Genomic DNA, 23,885 nt, shown 5'->3' with positions numbered 1-23,885 from the left:
AGCCAACTGTATCCTGGGCTGCATCAAAAGGAGCATGCCCAGCAGGTTTAGGGAGGTGATTCTCTCCCTCTACTCTGCTGTCATGAGACCCCAGGTGGAGTAGTGTGTTCAGCTCTGGGGTCTCCAACACAAGAGGGACGTCGACCTGCTCAAGCAAGTCCAGAGGAGGCCACGAAGATGCTCCGAAGGCTGGAACACCCTGTTATGGAGACAGGCTGAGAGAATTTGGCTTGTTCAGCCTGGAGAAGAGAATGCTCCAGGGAGACCTTAGAGCAGCTTCCAGTGCCTAAAGGAGGAAATTTGGTAGAGGGACATTTAGAAGTGCATGTAAGAATAGGTCAAGGCAGAATGGTTTTAAACTGAAAGAAGGTATAAACAGGGAAAGTTTAGATTGGATATAAGGAGGAAGTTCTTTACTGTAAGGGTGATGAAGCACTGAAATAGGTTGCCCAGGGAAGCTGTGAATGCCCCATCCCTGGCAGTGTTCAAGGCCAGGTTGGACAGAGCCTTGGGTGACGTGGTTTAGTGTGAGGTGTCCCTGCCCATGGCAGGGAGGTTGGAACTAAATGATCTTAAGGTCCTTTCCAACCCTAATTATTCTATGGTATTTACGTTAGATGCATGGAAGAAATTCTTTACTGTGAGGTTGATGAAACACTGGCACAGGTTGCCCAGGGAAGTTGTGGCTGCCCCATCCCTGGCAGTGTTCCAAGGTCAGGTTGGATGGGGCTTTGAGCAACCTGGTCTAGTGGAAGGTGTCCCTGCCCATGACAGGGGGGTAGATGATCTTTAGCATTCCTTCCAATCCAAACCAGTCTATGTTGTGAACGCTTATTGAATAGTTGCTTCCAATATGAGCACTTGCAGTCTCTCCCAGGCTTCTACGTCACTCCAACAAAGATTATTTGCTTAAATTTTATGTTGCTCTTCCCAATATGTAGCTGCTTTTATGTCTGCTCTCTATCAAGACCTGATAATGAGCCCCATTCATTGTTGTTCTTCATGCATTTGTATGATTTGTGATTTTCACTGTGTGCTTTATAAGGAGTTACAACTTGAGATTTGAACTGCTTCTCTCCTCCATGCATGCACAGTACTTTATTCGTAATGGACAAGCTATTAATTTATCGTCAAATTAAGTACCATTCTGGTCATTAACCTTTGCTTTCATTCTTAATGATGTTTTTGTTGTCTAGCTAGATGTTATTTGGCTTTGCCCAATGAACTTGAGCTTTTTTGAAGTATCTTTTACATGTCAAGAAAAAACAGTCTGTACTTCTGAAAAAGTGTTGAAAATGTGATTAAGTACCTGGTCTAGGAATTACAAGACATTTCTGTGGAACTGATTAAGCTTTGAACAGACTCCACAGGCAGAGAGTAGGTACATGCAGGCAAGCTGTTTCTTGTACAGTATCCTGCTAATGGGAGGCAACGGGTGGGAGAGAGATTCATAAGGAATGGGTCCCAGATTACGAAGGTAGGTCATTAGCTAGATGAAAGAGAAAACTCCTTTGTGTTTAAGATTCTGATATCTATTTTGGGGTATCTGTCACTATGTAAACGTTTGTTGAAAGCTTTGCATTTTAATAAAATCAGCTGTTGCTTGGTTTGGGTTCTTTCCCACCATAATGTTGGTGTCAGGTGCATAGCAGTTTCAGATAACTACCTAACAAACTTTCAGGTGCACAGAAAAATGTGCATTCTACACTGCAAAGCAGTAATAAAAATGATCCTCATGATATTCAGGGTATTTCTCTGTTAAACTGCAAGTGCAGATGTGAGAGCTTGCAGGGCAGGTTGTCTAGGAGAAAATGCCTCTAACTGCAGCTTTCAGCCAAAGTAGCTCTGGTGTGCACAAGAACAGTGACAAGACCCTAAGCACCAAAAATCTTTTAAATTCGTAATGGTGTCCAGTACTAAGAATGGTACAAATCCATTTACATTGTCAGCAGTATTAAGAGCATGCCGTTTTTAAAGCAGACATGATAGTTCTTTCCAGAGGTTGGGGGTAAGAAAAACAAAGGATGTATATAGAAAATATGAAAATGGTAATCACCTCTATACTATTCCTCGCTGATAATGCTAGACCATACATGGAATTGTACTCTGTAGCTCATTGTATTACTTATTTCTCCCTGATACTTACTGTCCCTGTGTTGTGATCTGTGAATGTTCTGATGAATTATTTGTGCAGCTTTATTTAAAAGCAACCTTTTTCTTCAGTTGTAGGTTGAACGTAATATGGCAGTAATGAATTATTTTTAATTTTAGTTAATTAATTTTGCCTTAAATTTAATTAATTTTAAATGCCTTTTAGGCAATCCACCAATGACAGATAAAAAGTGCAAATACCATGAACATTCACTTCTTGTCTTCATTCTGAAGTTATTTCAGTAAGTACTTAAAGAATAGAAAATACGTATATGCATCATGAATACCCAGCCCTTTCTGTTGTAGTTCTAAAGCTGTATTTTGATTACACAAATGTAAGAAAAAACAAAGCTCTGAATTCTGTGTGAAACCCATTTTCGGCCTACACATTGTGTCTGTTCTGAACTCTGTAAACCAGCCAGTGGAAAGTAAAAATTAATGCTTTCCACTGAGCCAAGCTTTCTGTCTGAGAACAGTATTAGGTATCTAATGGGAACGGGAAGAATCTTTCAATTTCTCTATACTTTTACACTTTGAACAGTGACATTCCTAAATTGCAAGGATATGTGATTTTCAACACAAGTGATGGCAAGTGGTGTAGTGATTTAGAACACTTGATACGTGAAGAGCACATCAGACATCCGTGACATGCCTAATCAGATCAGGATATATATCTATTTCAACAATATACAAAACTGAGATGCTCTCTTTGGAAAATAAAATTGTTCTGTACCAAATGAGGATAAAACAAATGTCAGTTTTCTGGTCCAAAATCTTCTGTTACCTGAATGTGTGTTAAAGTTTAGGTTTTAGAATAATTTATGTACAACACTATTTACGTACAAAACATAGTGATCACTTACGATTTTCTTTTACTGTGGTTGTGTGTGTTTGGATAGTAATTGTACTGCAAATGGGCAGCTAGCTGTCTAAACAGCTGTTTGTGTCAGCATACGTGGAGAGGCAAACTTGTTTTTTTTAGCCCTCTGTGTATGGCTCCTTATGTAACTATTCCCCCAGAGTAGATTAGTCCACATAAAGCTGACGTTGGCTTAACCAATATAGCCAAATATAAAAGCAGAAGACGTCTTTAGAGGGGCTGGTTTGCTGTGTATTTTGCTGTTCATTTAAATTAATTGTGCACTCTCAACAGGCACAGAATTGTTGGCTGTTTCACATAAAAATGGAGTTACATCTTGTGGAAATGTACAGAAAAAAAGAGACTTTATCTGTTTGTTTTGTGGTTTTTTTTTTTTTTTTCTTTTGACTGCTTGCTCCTATCTTTTATACTTAATTGCTAAGGAATGATAGCCACAACAGCTGGGTGAAAGCTATCATACTCCTACTTCATTTTAGTCTCTCCTTGTGGTCCTTCTCCAGGATGCTACTGGAGTTATGTAGTTAGTGATACTTTGAGATAAAAGGATCCTACTTACTTAATTTCAGAGTGCATTTTTTGCAAGGAGAGATTAAATTTAACCAGTTGCAAATGTTAAACCAGTTTGAACAATTTTACAGGGTTGGAAGGGGGCAAGGAAGGTGACATTTCTTATTGGTGGTTAATGTATGTCTTTTCCAAAATGTTAAAATTAAGCTTTCCCTGTGAAAGTCAAAGCTAGCCTTTCATGAGTAATGGTCATTCTTTGCCATTATCAGCAGAAGTCTCATCCTAAGGTGTTTGGAAAGGTTGCTGTCGGCTATCACAATTCAGTAAAAGCTGTAAGGGTATGGAGAGGAAACTGCACTTTAATTTTGATTCTCGAGTGCTATGAAGAAGTGGGAGGCAGTAGTTTCTTACTCAATAAATGTGTTGCTTGTGCATTGTACTTTATCCACTGGCTTATCTGTGATTATATCCCAAAAGGAAGAAACTTAATTCTGAGGTAAAGGATGAGGCTGAAGATCGGGTAGGTTCATTAGAAAACACAGTTTCACTGCCTGTAAATTGACTGCTTTTGGAGTCACCAGGGTTAGTATCAGCACAGAAAGATATTTTGCAGTTCCAGTGTATCTTCTACGAACGACTTTATCAATTAAAAACAGTCCTTGAAAAACTGGGGAGATGTCTTTCCCCTAAGCCGTGGAGTACAGAAGAATGGCTACAGATTCTGTGGAGATTCCAAGGGTTTCTCTCTAACCTACACTCACATCTCAATTTGCTTCACATGTAACTGATGAAATACACACTCAGAAGACTTGTGTTTAGAAGTCTGTTAGCACAACTACCAAGTCATCTTCCTGTTGCCTATGTCAGAGCAATGAAACAAATGTTGAGGCACATCCATGGTTTTCAGATCAGTTCTTTGTGACATATCTTTGCAATCTGAAAAACAGTGCCCCTCAAGTCTTCTATCTTTTCTCTCCTCAAGAAAGAAATGGATTTATTAAGCAGTATTTGGAACATCAGTTTCCGATAACTGTAGTTTGAACCTGTATCTTTATAAGAATTTCTGGGTTAATTCTGCCCATTAGTGGAAACAGTAATTTTTAAAAAAATGTGCATTTTTTCAAAAGTAAATTACAAAATAAATGGTATTATTGCCCACGGGAAATAAAAAGGTTTTAATTTACCAACTCCTGTCACTTCCACTCTCATGTAAAGGTAGGCATCATGAGCACTTCAACCTGGCAACTGTGGACCAAACAAAAGACCACACTAGTGGTTTGGATTTTCTAGTACAAAACAGGTATTGAATGCATTTAAACACATGCATGAATCATTATGCACTTAACCAACCAGTTTTAATGATCACCTGTGAATGTGATTTAATGAGTAGCAAACCTAATAGCTTGCTTTATCTCTACTTAATCTCCACCCCACACACTTAACAGAGGATGCTCAGAACCCCACAAAAATACGTCATAATGATATAAATAGACCATTAAATTCTGTATGAAAAGACACAGAAAATAAACTAAAAGAGGAAGGGAATCACAGTGTTAATGGAAGTGAGGAGCTGAATAATAATTCTGCTGTCTCTCCTACAGAAAAAAAGATGGGTCTTATTAGTTTTATTTGAAAATGGGATGGGATTAAGAGAAGCTGAGAAGAGAGCTGGGTCACTCTCAGACACATTTATGTATTATCCTGTGATTTATTATGAGCGCTCTGGAAGCTGAGTGGCACCAAGCTACTTCCAGAAATACTAATCTAGAGAGGGCTGTACTTTTTTCTGATAAAACCCCTTCCTAAAGGGGTTACTGAACATAAAGTTTTTACTTGTTCTTTTAATGTATTTAATCCTGGTTAGAGCTTGGAGGTTTATTACACCTCCAAATATTGAAAAAAAAATGTTAGCTACTAACTTGGGAGATTTCCCTTGTTTTTCTTGCTGCTTCTGAATGGTAAAGAAGCAGAATGTCATGCAGGTAATTGCACTAGACTGAATGGATTGCCCTCGGGTGCTTGAAAAGGTCTAAGTCTATTGCAAAGCAAGATGATTGTGATGAATAGGGAACAGAGGGCCTGTCAAAGAAGTAAATCAGTTAGTGAGTCAATGGAAATGGATTTGATAAATGAATGCATGTCAATATTAAATCAATTGGTGGGAAACGTTGTTATACTCTGGGACAAGGATAAACACTTCAATAAAATAGAGGATAGCTGTTTCATTTGGGTTAAACTATGATTTTCTAGTCAAGCAATCAGCTTCCTGTGATGACTCCAGTTTTTCATTTGTTTGCTTGCTTTTTGGCTTTACTTAGGGGGAAATACAGCTATCCCCATTTTATGTGCTTCAAATAGACTTGCTTAAATCTCTACTGGCAGATAAGTTGGCATGATGCTTATTCTGCAGTAATAACAGTGCAGTACCCCTAGCGTATATACTAGTACTGCAATTTTGCTACTGAAATAAAAGCATTAGAAGCAAGTAGTAAATGTCATTTTGTTAGACTTCCTTTGTCCCATGTAGCTTTAGTTAAAATTATCAGGTTTAGAATGATTTTTCTATTTGCATTGTTTATTGATGTAATCTACCAGTCAGTGTAAGGTGGAATATTACTGTTTTACAATTAAGCTGTAGTTATCTAACTCTGACTATCAATTTCTGATAGTTAAAAGTTGCTATAGTAGAATTCTATTTTATAGTTAAAAGGGCAATTTAGTATTCATAAATGATAATGAAAATTGCATGGCATACAGATGTCCAAAATATTCAGTAATATAATTCTGTTATAATTCACATAGTTCTTTGCAATTGAAATAAACTGTCCTCCACTCTGTTCATGTGGCAGCTTAAAAAAGTAAATCATGCACCCTCTAAATACTAAAATCAGTGAGATTTGTTACAATCTGAGAGTAAAATTTGTCCCCAAGACAGTGGACATTTTCACAGAAAGAAAAACCTATGTGCCTTCATATTCCTAATGGTGAGAAATTATATCAGGTATGGAAATAATGCGTGACTGTTTTCAATTATCCTTTGTCTTTCATCTTACCACAAGAGGATTTTCTCTGCCTGTTTGTAACATCATCTCATTGATTAAAATAAGAACTGTAGGAACTTGCAGCTTTTTTTTATGCTATTTATTTACTGTGGTGTGCTGGATCAGCCCTCATCCCAGTGGAATTCCTGCTGATATTTCAATATTTAAGTTAAGTACCATTTATTTAAAAAAAAAAACAAACACGCTAATGTGCTTTAAAGTATTTATTTAAAATGTTCGTATGTCACATGAGAACTGACATTGCTAAATACTTTTAAAGTATTTCTGTTCAGTATCTTATGTTCCCCTCTTCTGGAGGCATACAATGGTCATGATTATTGTGTAAGACAGGTCATTAAAAAAAAAGGCAAAATGTCTTCTCTTTTCATTTTATAAACTGATGCAGTAGTTGCATGAAAAGACACTTCTCTTTATCCCAGGAGTCATTTTAGTCATTTGTATTTGAGGCAGTGGTAATCTATGAGATCCTGCAAAGGGGCATGTAGCCCCTGTAAGTTAATACTGACTGCAAGTGCTGTGAGTTCATGGTGGTTCCCTTTTTCTTACAGTCTTGGCTGTACTATGGGGAAATGGAAATGCTATTGCATTTTGTAATGCTGTTCCAGGGTGTAGTGTCCCAGTTTCCCATACATACTTGTTTGCTGTTCTTTGCCTGTGTATTTTCATTAAGGTTCCTGATACCAGTATTCCGTTATAGACTTCCTGCTGCACAGGAGAACTTGATAGACTGATATTTGCTGTGGCTTTTTGTTTGCTGGTTATCTTTTATCTTTTATATGCTATCATTAAGTCAGTGAGTTGAGCAAATTACCGCAACTGATCCTTTTCAAACTCCCTTTTAATATCCCCTGTTTATTTTTAGTGTTGGTAGATTAGATGGTTCTGTAACTATATTTGTTCAGAGGCTACTTCAAGGATGCTAATTACATTGATAACAGGTGGGAATTCCCATGGGATTTTTTTCAAATGTTATCTGTTTCTTGTTCCTTTATGAAAGTGGAAAGTGTTGCCTATAGAGATACGGATATTGATCTAAAGCTGTGGAGAATATTAAAAACCCTCTGTTTTGTGTGATTGCTACTCTCCACATAGCATTTAGTGGAGAACTCAAATTTTCTTTTTGGTATAATTTGGGGGACTGCAGTGCAGCAGAACATTACATTACACAAAGCTCTATTATGTCATATGAATACACAGACATATTATCAAGAGGGCTTTTTTGATCCATTTAGATGTATATGGAAAGCACTTCAAATAACTAAGTAGAACCAGCTAAGGAAGTAATAAAAATGAATAATAGTGCAGTATAGTAAACACAAAATGGGCTAATTATAGTCTGAAATCAAATATTGAAGTTGGATTTCCAAATTTTTAGTGTGCAGATGTTCATTCTGGCTCTAGAAGAGAACAGGAATTGCAATTTGTAGCAGAAGGAAGCTTGTGCAGAGGATCCAATACTGTATCCTTTGTGATCCCAACTGGAAAGGACATTGTAAAGATATTGCAAGATGGATTCAGCCAGATTCACTGGAATGTATTTGTGGGGCTCTTCAACTTTTTCTGTTTAGCTTTCCTCTTTCTTCTTCCCTTTGCCTTAGGTGCTACATTTTGTGAAGATGTATTATTGGTCATCTACTTGAGTAATTGTCAGTGTGGTTAACCCTTTCACTTTGTTACAGACTATAAAGTGCATTATCAAATAATTTTCAAACCCAAAACATCCTGTAGTCATTTTCTGTTGAATCTTGTTATTTATTAAAATCTCTTAATCCTACAGAATTGGATTAAGCTTCTGGTTTTATGATTCTAGGTTCAAGACTGCATCTAGAATAGAGCTGGGCACTTGCAATTCAGAAAAGTTTCAGTTCTGTTGGAGTCAGTCACTGTGTTTGTAAGATGCCATTGGCACAAGTGGCATCACTTCTCATCAGACTACTTGGGTTTAGGAAGTGCTTGAAGCAACATCACCATCCCCCACTTCTCAATGCTCAGCAAACAGACGTCTCCTCAACAAAATACAGCACAGTGATCTCATAGGCTGTCAGTGTGAGACTGAAGTTCCACCTTAATTCTTCCAGAAGCTGCCTGCATAATTTTGGTCAACTTCTTTGGTTTTCCATTCCTTAGCTCTCCATTAGGAATACGTCTATAATAATTTTCCATACCTGCAAGTGTGTGTTTATATAACATGGTAAAAGGGTCCTGAGACCTTGTAAAGAGAAGAAACACCACGAGGTCTGGACTTCTGTGTGTCCTTCATTTCACTCTTAGTTACGTTCTTTAGCCTGTTTGGAACAATGAGTTGAAACTCAAAGGTTTCCCAGCTTTCCTCGTAGGGAGTATAAAAAATAGGAGATTGCTAATTTTCATGGATCTCAGTAAAGTTAGCACAAAGTTTTATTAAAAAAAAAAAAAAAATCAAACTAACTGTGTTATTATGTAATTTTGAAGCATTGTAAATCAGAGTACCAACAGGCATTAACTCCACAATAGGCATTGATTTCTTCTGAGTTCCTTCTGGTTTTTGGGTTTTTGCTTGGTGTTTTTTGTTTTGTTTGGGTTTGTTTTGGTTTTTTTTTTCTTGTAATAGTGACATTTATAGAAGGAGCTAAATATATTTGGATTTTTTTGCTTTGTAGGTTGTGGACTGCGCTTGGGACGAACTAGTCAAGATCTACACTCCATCGTGTCTGGCAGTTCCTGTCTAGAGAAAAAGGGAAGAACACACCAGGAACATTTATTTCTTGACCCACAACCAGACTTCTGCTGAAGTGTCAACTGTGTCACTAATCTTAGTGTCTCTTTTTAAGTAAAACTCTGCTTGAATGGAGTGTTGTGCAGTTAAGCATGTGGAGATTTCAGGGCTTGGGTTACTGCACAGGAGCCAGCAAAAATGAATGGCCGAAGAATGGCTGTAGCAGACACAAGCTGGTGTCTTTAAAGTAAAATCACACAATTTTGTGATCTGTCTGGCTAATGATGGGAGCAGAGGCCTGAATCTTATTGATCCTTATGCAGATTAAAACTAACTGGTAGTGTATTTTGAGATAATGTCACTGTGGAAAAGAAGAAGGCGGCTTTTCATGGTCAAGTACTGTAATGTCAACTGAGATTTGTATCACTCAGATGCATTTATATTTTTATGTTTTGCTGTGACTCACATTGTATTATTTTCTTGTGCAATATGAAGAATACTTTTGATAAAGAGTAAATGTCATAGTTTATAGCCAGCTGATTTGTTTGACCTTTGTGATTGCCGCTTCACAAGGATGGTAAAGATTATTTTCATACATCTTTTCCAGTAGATGTCCTTTAGTAAAACAACTGATGGGAAAAGATACTCTGATGATAGAGAAAACACTTAGGAAAAAATGAAATACATGCAAAATAATTGGATCGCAACCCTCAAGATTAAGAGATGGGACAGCCATCTCTTCTATTAGACTTCTGTTTGCACTTAGAAAGTTTTCTCCAAGAGGCAGAAGAGGCCATGTATTCAATGTTTCTGAACGTCTGACAGCCTGGCCAAACTGAGAGCTGATGTCCAGGCTAGCTGAACCTACAGATTAACCGCATGACATAAGCATAGCAGATCCAGTGTGGCCAAGCTATTATACTTCGAAGAATATGCCCAACATATTATAGGTAAGTTGAGTACTTTGCTTGCTTACTTTGACTCCTCAGCCCATGTGCTGGTATTTTCATTTGAGTTTTTCTGAAGTGATTAGAGACGTTCAGTTTCTGTGCTTCTCCAGTCTCCTTTGAATACTCTTTCAGGATCCAACTGTGATACTCCTGCAGTTCTTATGGGTATATGCTAGGCTTCTCTCCTGGTTTCCTTCCTGCTAGTTTTTTGTTTGGTTGTTGTTCTTTTTTTAACCTGTCTGCTCTTACCCCTCATCAACAATCTTTACCATCAAAAGACTCTTTGAAGGTTGGGCCTTTACAGATCTTTGGTCTGGTTTTCATAGTCTCCTGTTAATGAATGCTGTACACTTCTGGGTTGCAGCACTCATATATCAAGCAATAGCAGACACTGCCAGATCTTCTGGATGCTTTGAAGAAAGGAAAAATAATTCAGCAGAACTAAGCCCTGCAAGTTGCAAGGAAGAATGATTGTGCTATCTTGGTGAAAGAGCCAGGGTACTAGCAGGTAGCCACAGGAAGATACACAAGTATTGATTTGGTGATAGGACAAGACAGAAAGAAACCCTCTTCTGCAACATGAGAATCTGGACTCTGATAGGATCTTCTTATTTTCTTGGTCAGTGCAAACTGACTGCAGAATGCCATCTTCTCAAGCTGAATTAAAAACAAACAGTATTTTCTGTTTTGTGACAGTGTGTTGCACCAAATTCCAAATGTTCACTGCACTTTAATTCTGTTTGCTGAGGAATGATGCAACAATAAAGCTCTATTCTGTACAGTTTTCAGCAATACAGTGGGCCATAAAATCTAATTTTAAGCTTTAAAATTGATTATTCCAACTTTAATAGTTTCCCCACTCTTGTGCTTTACCTCCCTTTTCTGCTTAGACTGCAAGGTACTTGTCTGAATGAGTGGAACATTTTGGTGCTGGGTATGTACTTTAGATGCATGTTTCTGGGGGGAGGGAGGAAAATGGTGCCATAGCCTATCAGTTGGAAGGGCAAATTTAGAATACCTAGCACGGGGAGGGGGAAGGGAAAAAGAATGGAATTCTGAACACACGCACACATACACAACACATGGATTAAACCTTTCTTAACTGCCTCCTCTACCCTCATGTCCTGGTTAGCTTCAGTACTGAGGGTTGCAGCATCTGGATGTAATTCTCTTGAAAAATAAGTGCATCCAGAAAATGCACGTAGTAAATAAAAACTGTGGCCTTTGATCTTCCTGTGTGATCTTTGCATGGACAGAATGTGCTGTAACATTTCTGCACTGTAACAGAAAAAACAATCTGGCAATAGTTGTTGCTGATTCTTAATTCTCAGGGAATGTTTGCTGTAATTGTCATAAAGAAATACTTCTGATTTTATGACCATAATACTAGCTTCTGAACTTCTTTTCATTTACTTTGACAGTAAATGAACCTTTAGCAGCAACAATCTTAAAAGACGTGTTCTACCTTTAAACTTGCTCCTGCGGAAGATTTTGTTTTATGGAAGCCCATAGGTTTCTCTTTGGTTCATGAAATATATTGATTCATCATGTTCTGAAGGAGTGGATTTGCTGTTCTTATAATGCTGTTAAATTAATTGCATACAGTATTTTGGCTACTCTCATGTTCAGGTCTCCAATTGAGAATTGTTAATCAAAAAGTAACTGCAGTGAAAGATACTGAGAGCATCTTATAAATAAAGAGTATCATAATCATGGTTTGTGTCTTGTATGAATACTGGGAGATAGTACTTTTAGAGACCATGCCTCACACAGCTTTGCCTACCTGTATGCCCCATCAGGTCTGCATTATGATAAAGAAAAGCTAGTTGAAGTGATTCTTTTTGTCTGCTTGTGCACACTACATGTTAGTGATGAAACAATCTCTTTCCTCTAGCCAAGTACAGTGCTCATCTCAAATTTTGCTGCACAGGCATGGGTGTACTAAGCCTCTCAGTAGTGCTGCTCAGTTTTGAATGTGCTCAGGATCACGTGCTGGAGAATGGATACAATTCTGCACAATGCTTTCTCTATATAGTTGCATTAGACCCTAATTAAACTGCCCATTTTATATAGATTGTTACCATTTTGATTAAAAAGAATAATAGAAAAAGGATACCCTTAGGAATTTGTCATTAGTTTGCTCCATGTTTGGGTTTTATACCTCACCCATGTCATTGTACCTAGGTGAAATGCAAAGCTGAGCATAATTTACATCAACGGATTAGAGTTAAGGCATCATAATCGTCTCCTTACCACAGAGCTGTTACTGTCATCTGTGTCCCACTGCTGGGTCAAAATTCTGTTACAGTCAACTCAACTTATGAACTGAATGTCCATTGCTGTCTCTGGACACAAGAACAGCTAGCATGAGGGAAGTACCTTCACAGTAGTGTTACCTCAGATTATGTCACTCTGTCACTTTATCCAGTGCCTTTTCAGCGAAGTTCAGGAGAACTTGTATTTTCTGATTGTGGTGGTGTGGAGAGGCGGTGAGAGGCTAGTACTGGGTCTGGCCTGGATCCATGTTGAGAAAGGGGTGGTTTGGCAAGACACAGCACCTTCCCCTCTCCTCCCCAAGGCCAGAATCAGGAGTACCACAAGGCATGTTGCCGGAGAGGCTGGCCTTGCAGCACAGGTGAGTTCTGAGAGAGGAAATGGTATTTGAGACATGGATGCCTGAGTTCCCAAATTTAGTGTGGCCTCACCTTGAGTACTGTGCAGTTCTGGGCCCCACAGTCTAAGCAGGATGTGAAGGTTCTTGAATGTGTCCATAGGTAAGTAAGAAAGCTGGTAAAAGGGCTGGAAGGCATGTCCTGTGAGGAGCAGCTGAGGACTCTGGGTTTGTCTAGTTTGGAGGAAAGGAGGCTGAGGGGCAACCTCATTGCTCTCTACAGCTTCCTGAGAAAGTGGAGAGGGAGGTGCTGATCTCCCTCAGATTCAGTGATAGGACACATGGAAACGGTTCAAAGCTGTGCCAAGGGGAGATTTAGACTGGACATTAGGAAGTATTTCTTCACTGAGAGGGTGATCAAACACTGGAATGGGCTTCCTAGAGAGGTGGTTGATGCCCTAGCCTGTCAAGTGTTTAATAGGCATTTGGACATATGATTTAAACCTTTGGTCAGCCCTGAAGTGGTCAGGCAGTTGGACGAGATGATCCCCAGGGAGGTGACCACTGACAATGTAATTTTGCCTGAAAACTTCTTAGTTTCAGTAATGCTTTCTTCCCACCCTGAGTCAGCAAAGATTAAACTTTCAAGTATCTGGGTTGCATCTGTGACTTTTGTGACTGAGAAATTCAGTGTTACTCTCACCTTTTAAAAGGAGGCATACACACAGAGGCTGGGTTTGTGGGGTTTTTTTCAGTGTTTTAATATTTCAATCAGTGGAGTTTTTAATGTAAGTACTCAAATATTATTAAAACTAAAGATTTGCATGTAAAAAGAAGATGAAAATATAACTGCCTGAGTAAGAACCAGAGAGAGAACAAAATGGAAAACAAGCTGTCATGGAAAATAATTAGGGAGCACTTAAGAGTCAGAAGGGGAAAAGCCAATTTAAAATTTCAAATATCAGGCAAATCTTCCCATAAATTCTATAAAAATGAAGAAGAGAAAAGGTAAGGGAGGAAAAGAGAGACTGCAGTTTTGAGTCAGGTGAGTATTACAGTGGTCCTCACTCTAATACTCAGTCTTGTTCTTTCTTGTCAGTCTTGTTCTTTCATTAATGTCAGTCAAGCTCTGTAATGGGAATGTGGAAAGGAAGGAAAGAAGGTGAAAAGCTGCCAGGCAAGTAAGAGGGAGTGAGAAGAGCAGCTTGATAAAAAAAAAAAAAATAATAAATTGAAGATTGGAAAATAAAAGGCAGGAAAGCTGGAGACAGCCTTTGGTGTGAAAGAATATTTACCTGGGAACACCTGCCAAAAAGTAGAAGGAAGCACTGCTGTGTCTGCAGCAGCCACAGGCAATCAGCAGCAGCTGCTGGCCCCTGCACAAGCAGGGCTGATAGCACCGACATGCAAGATGGACTTGCACTCAGCTCCAACCTTCTGGAAGCTGGCTGCAGGTTAGATTCCAAACATCCCAAAGATCCCTTCTGTCTCCATCCACATGTTTACCCCAAAGGCTGAAAAAAATAAGTTCTTCTAGCTTTTGCCTACAGAACATAGATTTCTGTTGTGGCTTACCTTTGATTTCAATGGTACCCACGGTTTCCTTTCCCTCGTTACCAGTTTTCATCTTCAAATACTCTTACCTTAATGTGTACCTCTGTTGTTTAATTTTAAAAACCTTTCCCTGCCTCCTTTCCCTGCCCATACCAGCTCCACTGCTAGTTCTAACCCCGGAAATACGTAACACATCCTCTTTGGTGCAACTGATGCTTGTGACCACCAAGAGCCCCTTAGTGCACCCACCAATAACCCTGTCCATACATGGCTTCTCCTGGTTCTGAAGCAGAGCCCAGTGCTGCAGGTCCGGTAAGGTTTTCCTGCCACTCCATCCTAGTGTGGTTGTTTCACGCCCACTTGCTCACCTGGCAGTTCTAATGCTTGCTCTGCTCTTGTTGAGAGCTGTTAGCATCAGCATCCCTTTCCTGCCACTGCTACAGGTCTCACCCGAACAGAGAGCAGTGTAATGACTGGGAAGAAGTACAGCTGTTTTTGGAAGCTGTGTACATCTAGTGAGCTCTGGGAACTGAACAAAGTGAAATGTAATGTTACATGCAACATGGTTTAGTGTGAGGTGTCCCTGCCCACGGCAGGGGGGTTGGAACTAGATGATCTTAAGGTCCTTTCCAACCCTAACTATTCTATGATTCTATGTTTCTGCAGAAATCTCACAGAAAGTAGCTGTGCCTTTTTGATACGACCAAAATGTGTGCTGTTCTTGTGCTAAATTCCATACAAACCCACCAGAATTGGCAATCCTTGTCAGGATCAGGTACACTCTTTTTACAGTAAGCCTTCCAAAACCAAGCAGTGGTTATCAGCTGTGCCGGTTTCTCCCCACAAGCTTGTTCTAACACCTTTCCTGTGGAGAGGGGGCAGACTGCTTTTGTTTAAAATAAAGACTAATTTTGCCTATCTCCTATTGATGGGTGAAAGGTGATCTTACTGCTGAGAGGGACCTAACATGTATAGTGTTAAAAGGCTCAAGAATATAAGCCAGCTCTGAATAAAAGTATTGTTTTTCATTCCCTTACGGTGCCTGACACTGCAGGAGACTGGTAAAGGACTGACTGCTCGAGAAAACTGCTTCTGCTTTTTCATATAGTTGAGGTGATTTTAACATAGATGTTAAAACCTTCATCTGGCAAGTCGAAAGAGAGAGTTTATTTGAAATTTAAGACATCTGCGTGTGGTTACCAAGTTTTAATGACTTTCCAAAGAAAGCTCCCTTACTAGACACAGGCTCTTTCTCCCTGCTTCCTTCCTCATCAACGGTTCCACTCTCCGCCGCTCCCCGCCGGCGAAGAGACTCTCTTTGGCGAGCCGGGGGCTGTGGGAGGGATGCCGCTGGTAGGCTCGACAGGTACTTTCACCTGGCAGGCTGTACGTTCTTGGAGAGAGAAAAGCGGTGCTGCCCTGTTTGTGCACGAGTTGGGGGGGTTTGCACTGAGTTCCCCGCTCCGGGAGACACGGGGATTCCCACGGGGCTCACACATTATTTTCGGGCCGGTCGCGCCCTGCCGCGACGCGTTTGTGTCCCCCCTGCTGAAAGCACCGCGCTGCGCTGCCGCCGCCCGGCTTCGGGAGGGGCGGGGGGGCGCTCCCGGGGACACAGCGGGGCGAAACTGGGGGAGAACACCGGGAGGGGGAGCACCTAAAGCGGCGGCGGAGACGTAGTGGGAATAGCGGGGAGGCACTCGGGGAGCTGCGGCGGAGAGGGGGCAGGAGGAGCGGGGAGGCGGGGGGACACGCCGGGGGCGGCGGCCGCCCTCCCGGGAGCGAGTCCTGCCTCCGCCCGCCCCCCGCCTCCGCCCGTGCCCGTCCCCCGTCCCCCCCCTCCCGCCGCCGCGGCGGGTGGCCGGGCGGGCGGCAGTGGCGCGGGCCCCGGCGGCGGGGCCGTGCGCGGGGAGGATGGGCCGGTGGCGGGGCCGTGCGCGGGGCGTCGCGGTGGCGGTGGCGCACGGGCTGTGCTCGGGCTCGCTGAACATCCTGCTGAAGTTCCTGCTGGCCCGCTACCACTTCGCCTTCCTGACGCTGCTGCAGTGCCTCAGCAGCGCGGCGGCGGCGCTGGGGCTGGAAGCGCTGCGGCGGCGGGGGCTAGCGGCGCTGCCACCCTTCGGGCCCCGCCTGGCGCGCCCCTTCGCCGCCGTGGCCGCCCTGGCCACGCTGCAGTCCACCCTCACCCTCTGGTCGCTGCGCGGCCTCAGCCTCCCCATGTACGTCGTCTTCAAGCGCTGCCTGCCCCTCGTCACCCTTCTCACCGGTGCTCTTGTGCTCCGCGACGGCATGCCCTCGCCCGGCGTCCTGGTCGCTGTCCTCATTACCACCTGCGGCGCCGCGCTAGCCGGTGAGTGCGATCGCGGCCGCGCCGAAGGGGCGGGACGGGGCGTGCGGCCGCTCCGCGGGACGCCCGACGGCAGCGCCGGCTCTGCACCGATGTGCCCCGCCGCTCCGGCTGGGCTCCAGAGCGGGACTTAGGGGGCAGCGGCAGCCCGGGGGAGAGGTGTGAGGGTGATGGGGGGTGTGCAGCCTTGCAGGGCAGCTGCATCCCCGCTGTGGCAGGCGCGACTTTACGGGGACCGGTGCGAGTCGGGAAACGCAGCCCCGCTGTGACAGGTACAACTCTACGGCGAAAGGGGCGTCCTGTGGGTGTCGGTGCAGTCCTGTAGGGTCGGTTGTAAACCCATGGGAGTCGGTGCAACCTTATTGCAACCCTGCTAGGAAAGGTGCAGCCCCGTGGCGGGTGTTGCGGTCTTAGAGGAAGTGTAATGTTCTTACAGGGGTAGGTGTAATGTTCTGGGGGGCAGTTGCGACCCCATGGGGGCACCTGCAGCCCTACTGGGGTAAGTGCAGTCTTACAGGGGCAGGTGCAAGCTTAGGGGTCGTCTGCAGGCCCCTAAGTGTTGATTTCCAGCCGAGGTGTAGGTGGGATGTGAGGCGAAGCCGGCTCTGCTTGGCCCGACAACACTCCTGGACTGGGGGCTGCCCCAGGGCACAGGGCACACATGTACGGCAAGTAGTTTGATCTGCAAAGTAGTGTGATAGGGGCTTCAGCAGAGAGGCTCTCACCGCACACAGTTTGGCTGTGCTGGGGGGAGCAGGAGAGTCAGGAGGCTGGAGGGCATGTGTCCTGGCCAGCCAGAGCTGACATGCACCCACTCTGGCAAGAGGATGCTCAGGATTGCTGTGTGCATGTGCAGCTTTGGCTGCGAATTTCCCACAGTGTCTTCAAAAAAGGGAGAACACAAACTGATTTTGGCAGTGGGGTTTAGGGAGAGAGTTAAAGACATTCTGTAGGTTTGCAGCATGAAAAAAAGACCACAAAAAGATGTACCTGCTCAGAGGTGAGCATGTCCAGCCTTGGGAAAAGCATGACAAATGCTAGGAGTTACATCAAGTGCACTGGTGCCTATTTCCTAAATACCCCGCAGTCCAAAGCAGTGCTCTCTTTCTGTCTCACATGCAAAAACCATGCTTGTTTCTTTCTGTCACTCTCCTGACAGGAGCTGGTGACCTGACTGGGGATGCTATGGGCTATGTGACAGGCGTGCTGGCTGTACTCATACATGCTGCCTACCTGGTGCTCATTCAGAAGACCAGTATAGATAGTGAATATGGACCCCTCACAGCTCAGTACGCCATCGCTGTTTCGGCCACCCCTTTTCTCATCATTTGCTCCTTTGCCAGCATGGATTCCATCAATGTCTGGTCCTTCCCAGGGTGGAAGGACCCTGCCATGGTATGCATCTTTATCGCTTGCGTCCTGATTAGCTGTGCCATGAACTTTACCACCCTTCACTGCACTTACATTAACTCGGCTGTGACCACCAGCTTTGTAGGGGTGGTGAAGAGCATAGCGACCATCACAGTGGGCATGGTGGCATTCAATGATGTGGAGCCCACAAAGTTATTTATAGCTGGTGTTGTGGTCAACACCTTGGGGTCTGTCATTTACTGCGTGGCCAAGTACATTGAGACCAGACGGCAGAGCAACTATGAGGACCTGGAGAAAGAAACTAGGGAAGAGGAGAGGAAAAGCCAGGCGGGGGACCAAGCACTGTTTGCGATGGAGGCAATTTCCCATGAGAAGGGGGCTGAAGAAGCAGCAGTGAAAGGATCAGCCACAGGGGGCAGCCAGAATGGAGAGGAAGAGGACAGCCCTGAGAAACCTGCCAAGGGACCAGTGATCGAGGAAAATGCCACCAGCACACAAGAAGTGAACCGGAGCTCACTGAAGGATGCCTACCTTGGAGTATGGAGGTTGGTGAGGGGTGCTAACTACATAAAGAAGGATTATTTGATAGAAAATGAAGAGCTACCAAACCCTTAAAAAGTGGGTTTGAGGGCAGACGTGTTTCTCTGTACAGGGGGAAAAGCAGAGCATACATTTCCACATCAGTGCTGACAAATCCAAATCATGCAGGATGACTTTACCTCATTGTCAAAAAGCAAAAGGTCAGAATTTGCTCATGCTTTGGTCTTGCTTTCAGCTGCTTTCAGTACATCAATTTAGACCCACCACAGCTAAAGGTGCCAAGTCCTCTACTGCGGACACAGAGAGAGTTGAGTAACAGGAAGTCACAGGGTGCTTGCCCAGCAGCCTGGGATGTGAAGGACATCAGTACCATGGAGTTAGTTGGCAGTGTCAGTGACACAGCAGTGGCCTGTAGCTTAGCTTGTGTCTGGAGCCTCATGATTTTAACACCATTTGAAGGCTCTGTCAATGTGCTTCCCTATCTGTATCTGTCCAATTATAGGTACTCTACATAAACATATTCCTACAATATATAAGCTTCTAGTAACTGTACCTTTATGTGCTCCTCTGTGTCCATACAATTGCAACAGAGCTAGAGATTGTGCCATTTCAGTTAGATTGGTGTAAAATCACCCTCTTGACTGAAGAATTGAAACTCCCTGATTCCATGGCCAGGCTGAGCCTTGGACCAGGTTTGCATTGAGTGGTTTGTGTCTTCAGTAGAAATACTTTTGTCTTGCGGTGGTGTACATGAAAGCAGAACCAGATCTGAACTTTTGACAAGCTTCGGTTAGCAAAAGAAGGATGGTTTTCTATGAGCTTTAACTACATGTAGCATTGGGAATATTAGCTTGACCCAAATAAAGGAGTTTGGAAATGCTGGTATATATTGATTTGGGAGGGCTATTAAAAAATTAGTGAGGAAGTGTGTGCCTTCTGCTATCCCCTCCTCATACCCTTAAGTCGGTTGAATCAGAGCCTGGACTGGAACCTGGCTGTCCTCTCCCTCTCTCAGAAGTACAGGCTTATAGCAGAACTATGGACACTATCTGGGAACCCTTTGCAGGGCAGACTTGCTATATCCTGGCCACATACTGCGACATGACTTTGCATGTATCAGCCCTCACTGCCCTGCACTGTATTGTCCGGTAGAAGAAAGCACGGGCAGGCAGGAGCTGCAGCATGCTCCAGCAAGATTCCTCGGAGAAGTGCTTGTGGGCCAGGATGCTTGGTGTGCTTGGGACCGAGACATCCATGGGTTTGGTGGGAGCTGCTCCACAGGCTGTCCCTTTGGGCTGCAAGGAGCAGAGCTGTCGCTGCACCATGGGCACTCGAGTGCTACTGAGGGAAGCGGGAAGCAGGAAGCAGGTGCTCCAGCAAGGCCTCAACTGGATATGCTAATATTTTGTACCACATACGGTTACCAGGAAAGACTGGGGAAACGGATGTTTGAGTATTTTCTTAGCATGGGGATGTCCTTTTGGTATGTGGGGATTCTTTAGTCAAACCTTTGCTCAGAACTAGGCAGAGAAGAGATTTGACTGAGTCTTCCTCATCTCAAAAGGGTGCCCCAGCCATCAGGCCATCTTGACCAGAGGCTGAAAGAAGTTGTTACCATCTCCTGAAAAAATCAGCTAAGTTTGGTTTTATTATTATTTATTATTATACATTATTTATTTTTATTATTATTTATTAAGCCACTGAGCTGAAACTCAATTATCCCCACGGCCCTAGTTAATCAGTGCCTAGCCCGATGCTCTCTCAAGCCAAGCAGGCAGCATGAGCCTCACAGTGTGTTCAGCACAGAAATCTGAAATAAGCAATTTACCCAGCAGGGGATATTTGCAAAACTGATCTCTGGGGGAGCTTTAGATTCTTGACAATAAGTGTGCAGGCAGAAACACTGGTGTGACAGTATGTTTTTTGAGTGAGCACAGAAATCGGGTGATCTGGCATCACCCATGAGTTTTGGAAGAGAGGGCTATGGAGACATTCAGGCTAAAAGCTGAGCTGGAGGACCGGGTATGGAGGTCTGTACATCATGCGTTATGTATACCTTATGTTTAAGAGATACTGGCTGTATGCCAAAATACGTTTACTTTCTGTTCAAGCTCCATATGGCATCTTTTTCAATAAAGCACTATTTATTGTTCATAGGCTAATATAATAGGGGTTTTGTTAGCTTTTCAGGTGCATCCTAGACTACAGAAGTTTGTGCCTATGACTTATAGTTGATGTATCACTGAACTCATAATGATATTGAACTGCTTTGTAATCATACAGACGGCTGAAGAGAAGCCCACACTTCTGATCTGTCCCCACTGTGCTCAGTGTTCTCTCTCCTCAAGAAATGTGGATCTTTTCACCATCTGGATGCCAGTCTTAGATCCCATAGTGTACACTCCGTGTTTGTCATGTGCTGTAGAAAGCTCTCCCTGGATTCTTATTGCAGGACCTTTTCCTGGGGGAGTTCAGTGTTTTGTCACTTACTGTTGTTGAAGTATTAGTAGAAACTGGTGGAAATTCAAACAGTTTTGACTGTTAAAAAAGCTGCTGTTACGATGTTGTACATTTGCATGTATGGTTGAAATGTGGTTATATCGTATCCTGTTTGTACCTGTAAATTCCCTAAATTAAAATGGGGATTTGGCAAATGCAATCCACTTTTTCAGTAATAGAGACTGTTGCACAATAAAATAAAAACAGTGCCTCGTGCTGAGGTATTTTAATAGCGTCAGTGGAAGACTGCAGAATGAAATGTGGGAATAAAACGCACTGCTTTCCAAAAGCGTTCTGGTTTTCTTATTGTTGCTATTTATTTTTGGTTCATTTATTCATGTGCTTTTATACCGTCCAAGTTTTCTCAACATGTGACTGCACACTATAAATACTGTCATGGGCAGAGGGACTGAGGACAGACAAAGGAACGCAGGAATCTGAAGTGGCCGAGTCCTCTGTGCCTCTTGGAAGTTTCTGTGGTTCTCAGCAGTGGTTTCTTTGTTTACATATATAAGATGATTTAGTGCCACTACTGTAACTGCTGTAACTTTAGAATAAATAAAAATAAGATGATGCTCACTATTAATAGATACATTATAAAATCATTGCATTATTAAAGGACTTAAAATTGATTTAGCTTTACAATATTAAGTATTTTTATTACCAGCTATGTCACATGGGCAACCTTAGGAGATGACTTAAGCATTAAGTTTTACCTGTTTGCTTCTGATGAAAGCAATTATTCATTATTATGATTATGTGCCCGTGGCTCAAACTGGGTTGTGCCAGACACTGGGGCTGGTGATGATTGCAGAATTCATCTTAAGAGTTCCACACAAATGTGCCTGCAGGACACTTTAGAAAAAGCAACTGTCCTTGTTCCAGGATAATGAATGAACCTGATGCACAATGACTGCTTGGAGAATAGACGTTAATTTCCGTGTCAACACATCATCGAGTAACACCTGCTCTAGCGCTACTATATACGCATGCACACAAATACACATGCAACAGGAAAATGAAAGCCAGAATGGCTGTCTTTTCCAAAATACATTCTTTTCTCAAATAAATAAAAGAGAGGTGACATTATTTGGAGGCAGGGATAGTTAAAATTTCTAAGGATAAGTTAAAAAATTGCGCAAATCACTGACAATGACCCTGCATTTACCATCACTTCCAGGAGGAAAGTGAAAAGCAACCTGCCACAAAACAGGTGAGAGTGAAAGAAAATTTTACAGTTTATTAAGCAACACTCCACAGCGCTGTGCGTGCCTGGTGGTGGTTTATTGCCAGTGCTTAACAGCCTCCTGTAATTTGATTATGTGTGTTTGCTGCAGGCAAACGCTTGATCAGGCAGAAAGGTGCAAGCCCTTCAGCTCTGGTCTCTAAATTAACAGCTGAACATTTTGCTGCTTGTCACGGTTAAGCTTTAACACCACGATTCCTGTCTCCTTGCCCTCTGCCTGCATCCCATATGATTTCACATATTCCGTTGAGGTTTCTTCTGTGTTTTTTTAACCTGAAGCCTCTAAGTGCAGTGCAGGCGATCAACCCTGCCTCTCAATTAGCCACAGTATTCATGCGTCAGTGGCTTGTTGGAGATCATCAGGAAGCTTTTCACTTCAACCTCGCTCCTGTCAGGAATTGTTGAGCATGCACATACCCTCATTTCTCTTCCCTTATTCCTACTATATTTCCCAATTCGTGTTTCCAGTGTCCAGCCTGAAGACTTCTGCCAGTGTAGAAGGGCAGGGGGGAATGGACCAGTAGTATCTTGTATACCCAGATTGCTTCTTGCTACCTTTGTGCATGTTTCTGTACACCAGCTCCCTGCTTCCAAGCTCCCTTTATAACTTAGCCGTGGCTGCATACCAGCTTCTTGTGGAGCTGGGCCAGGGCTGCGTACCAGGATCCTGCAGAGCTGGGCTGTGCGCAGGATCGATGCAGGAGCAAGGGCCATCCCTCTGCCAGCCAGGCAGTGACAAAATCTCTTGCTCATGCACACCAGTGCAGATATTTATTATACATGCAAAACCAGAAGGATGCTTTTTCACAGTAAGAGCATTTTGAGTAATACAGCTACAAACCTGAAAAGGGGTGGCTGTCATTATTGATGTTGAGCCAGGTTAATTTTTATTATAGATGGATACTAACAAAGCCAGTCATACTTTAATGCTACACATTGTGTTTAAGAGCAGACTGTGCCTGAGATGGAAGCCTGGGCAGAGAACATGAAAACACTGCTTAGAGGGATGGATGGAGAAAATATGAGGGTTAAAAATTAGGATGGATGGGGAATATGTGATAGTTTGCAGAAAGCCAAAATATTCGTACATGGAAAGAAGTAGTGACAGCATCAGAAACCCAGAGCCAAACCATGCAGTGAATCTGCAGTGAATGCATTTGAATCTGGGGCCCAGAAAAGCAAAACACATGAAGGAGAGAGGCAGAGTGAATGACCTGGCTTGGTGAAAGATGGGTAGATGTGCTCTTTGTGGTCCTGTGATTTTTTTTCTTCCTGGACAGACGTAAGAAATTCTTTTCTGTGCACATTAATTTTGTTGGTAAGTTTGTCCTTTATCAAATAAAAGCAATATCAGTTCTCTCAAAATTATACCCTTTTTTAAAATTAGGTGCTATTGATTTCTTTCCTGACAAACCAAGACAGATTTTGGCAATTTTTTAATAGTGTTCAGGATTTCTCTGAAAAAAAAGCAA

General features: G+C 42.8%; 2 protein-coding genes across 2 annotated transcripts in view; both read left to right on the top strand.

The window, feature by feature from the left end:
• Positions 1-11,299, top strand: part of PEX7 (peroxisomal biogenesis factor 7) — a 44,392-nt gene extending 33,093 nt beyond the window's left edge. Inside the window, exon 10 of the mRNA XM_080616056.1 lies at positions 9,240-11,299. Coding sequence (XP_080472182.1) covers positions 9,240-9,308 — 69 coding nt within the window. The 3' untranslated portion in view covers positions 9,309-11,299. The remainder of the gene's footprint in view (positions 1-9,239) is intronic.
• Positions 11,300-16,324: 5,025 nt separating this feature from the next.
• On the top strand, positions 16,325-18,743 carry SLC35D3 (solute carrier family 35 member D3; the record flags this gene model as incomplete). Its single annotated transcript, XM_080616644.1, has 2 exons — positions 16,325-16,760; positions 17,917-18,743. 2 exons carry the CDS (start codon positions 16,325-16,327, stop codon positions 18,741-18,743), a joined length of 1,263 nt encoding a protein of 420 aa, XP_080472770.1.
• Between the last annotated feature and the right edge of the window lie 5,142 nt (positions 18,744-23,885).

Source organism: Psittacula echo (genome assembly GCF_963264785.1).
Source record: "Psittacula echo genome assembly, chromosome: 4".
Taxonomy (NCBI): Eukaryota; Metazoa; Chordata; class Aves; order Psittaciformes; family Psittacidae; genus Psittacula; species Psittacula echo.
Note: the sequence above shows the minus strand (reverse complement) of the source record. Positions and strands in the feature narration are given on the sequence as shown.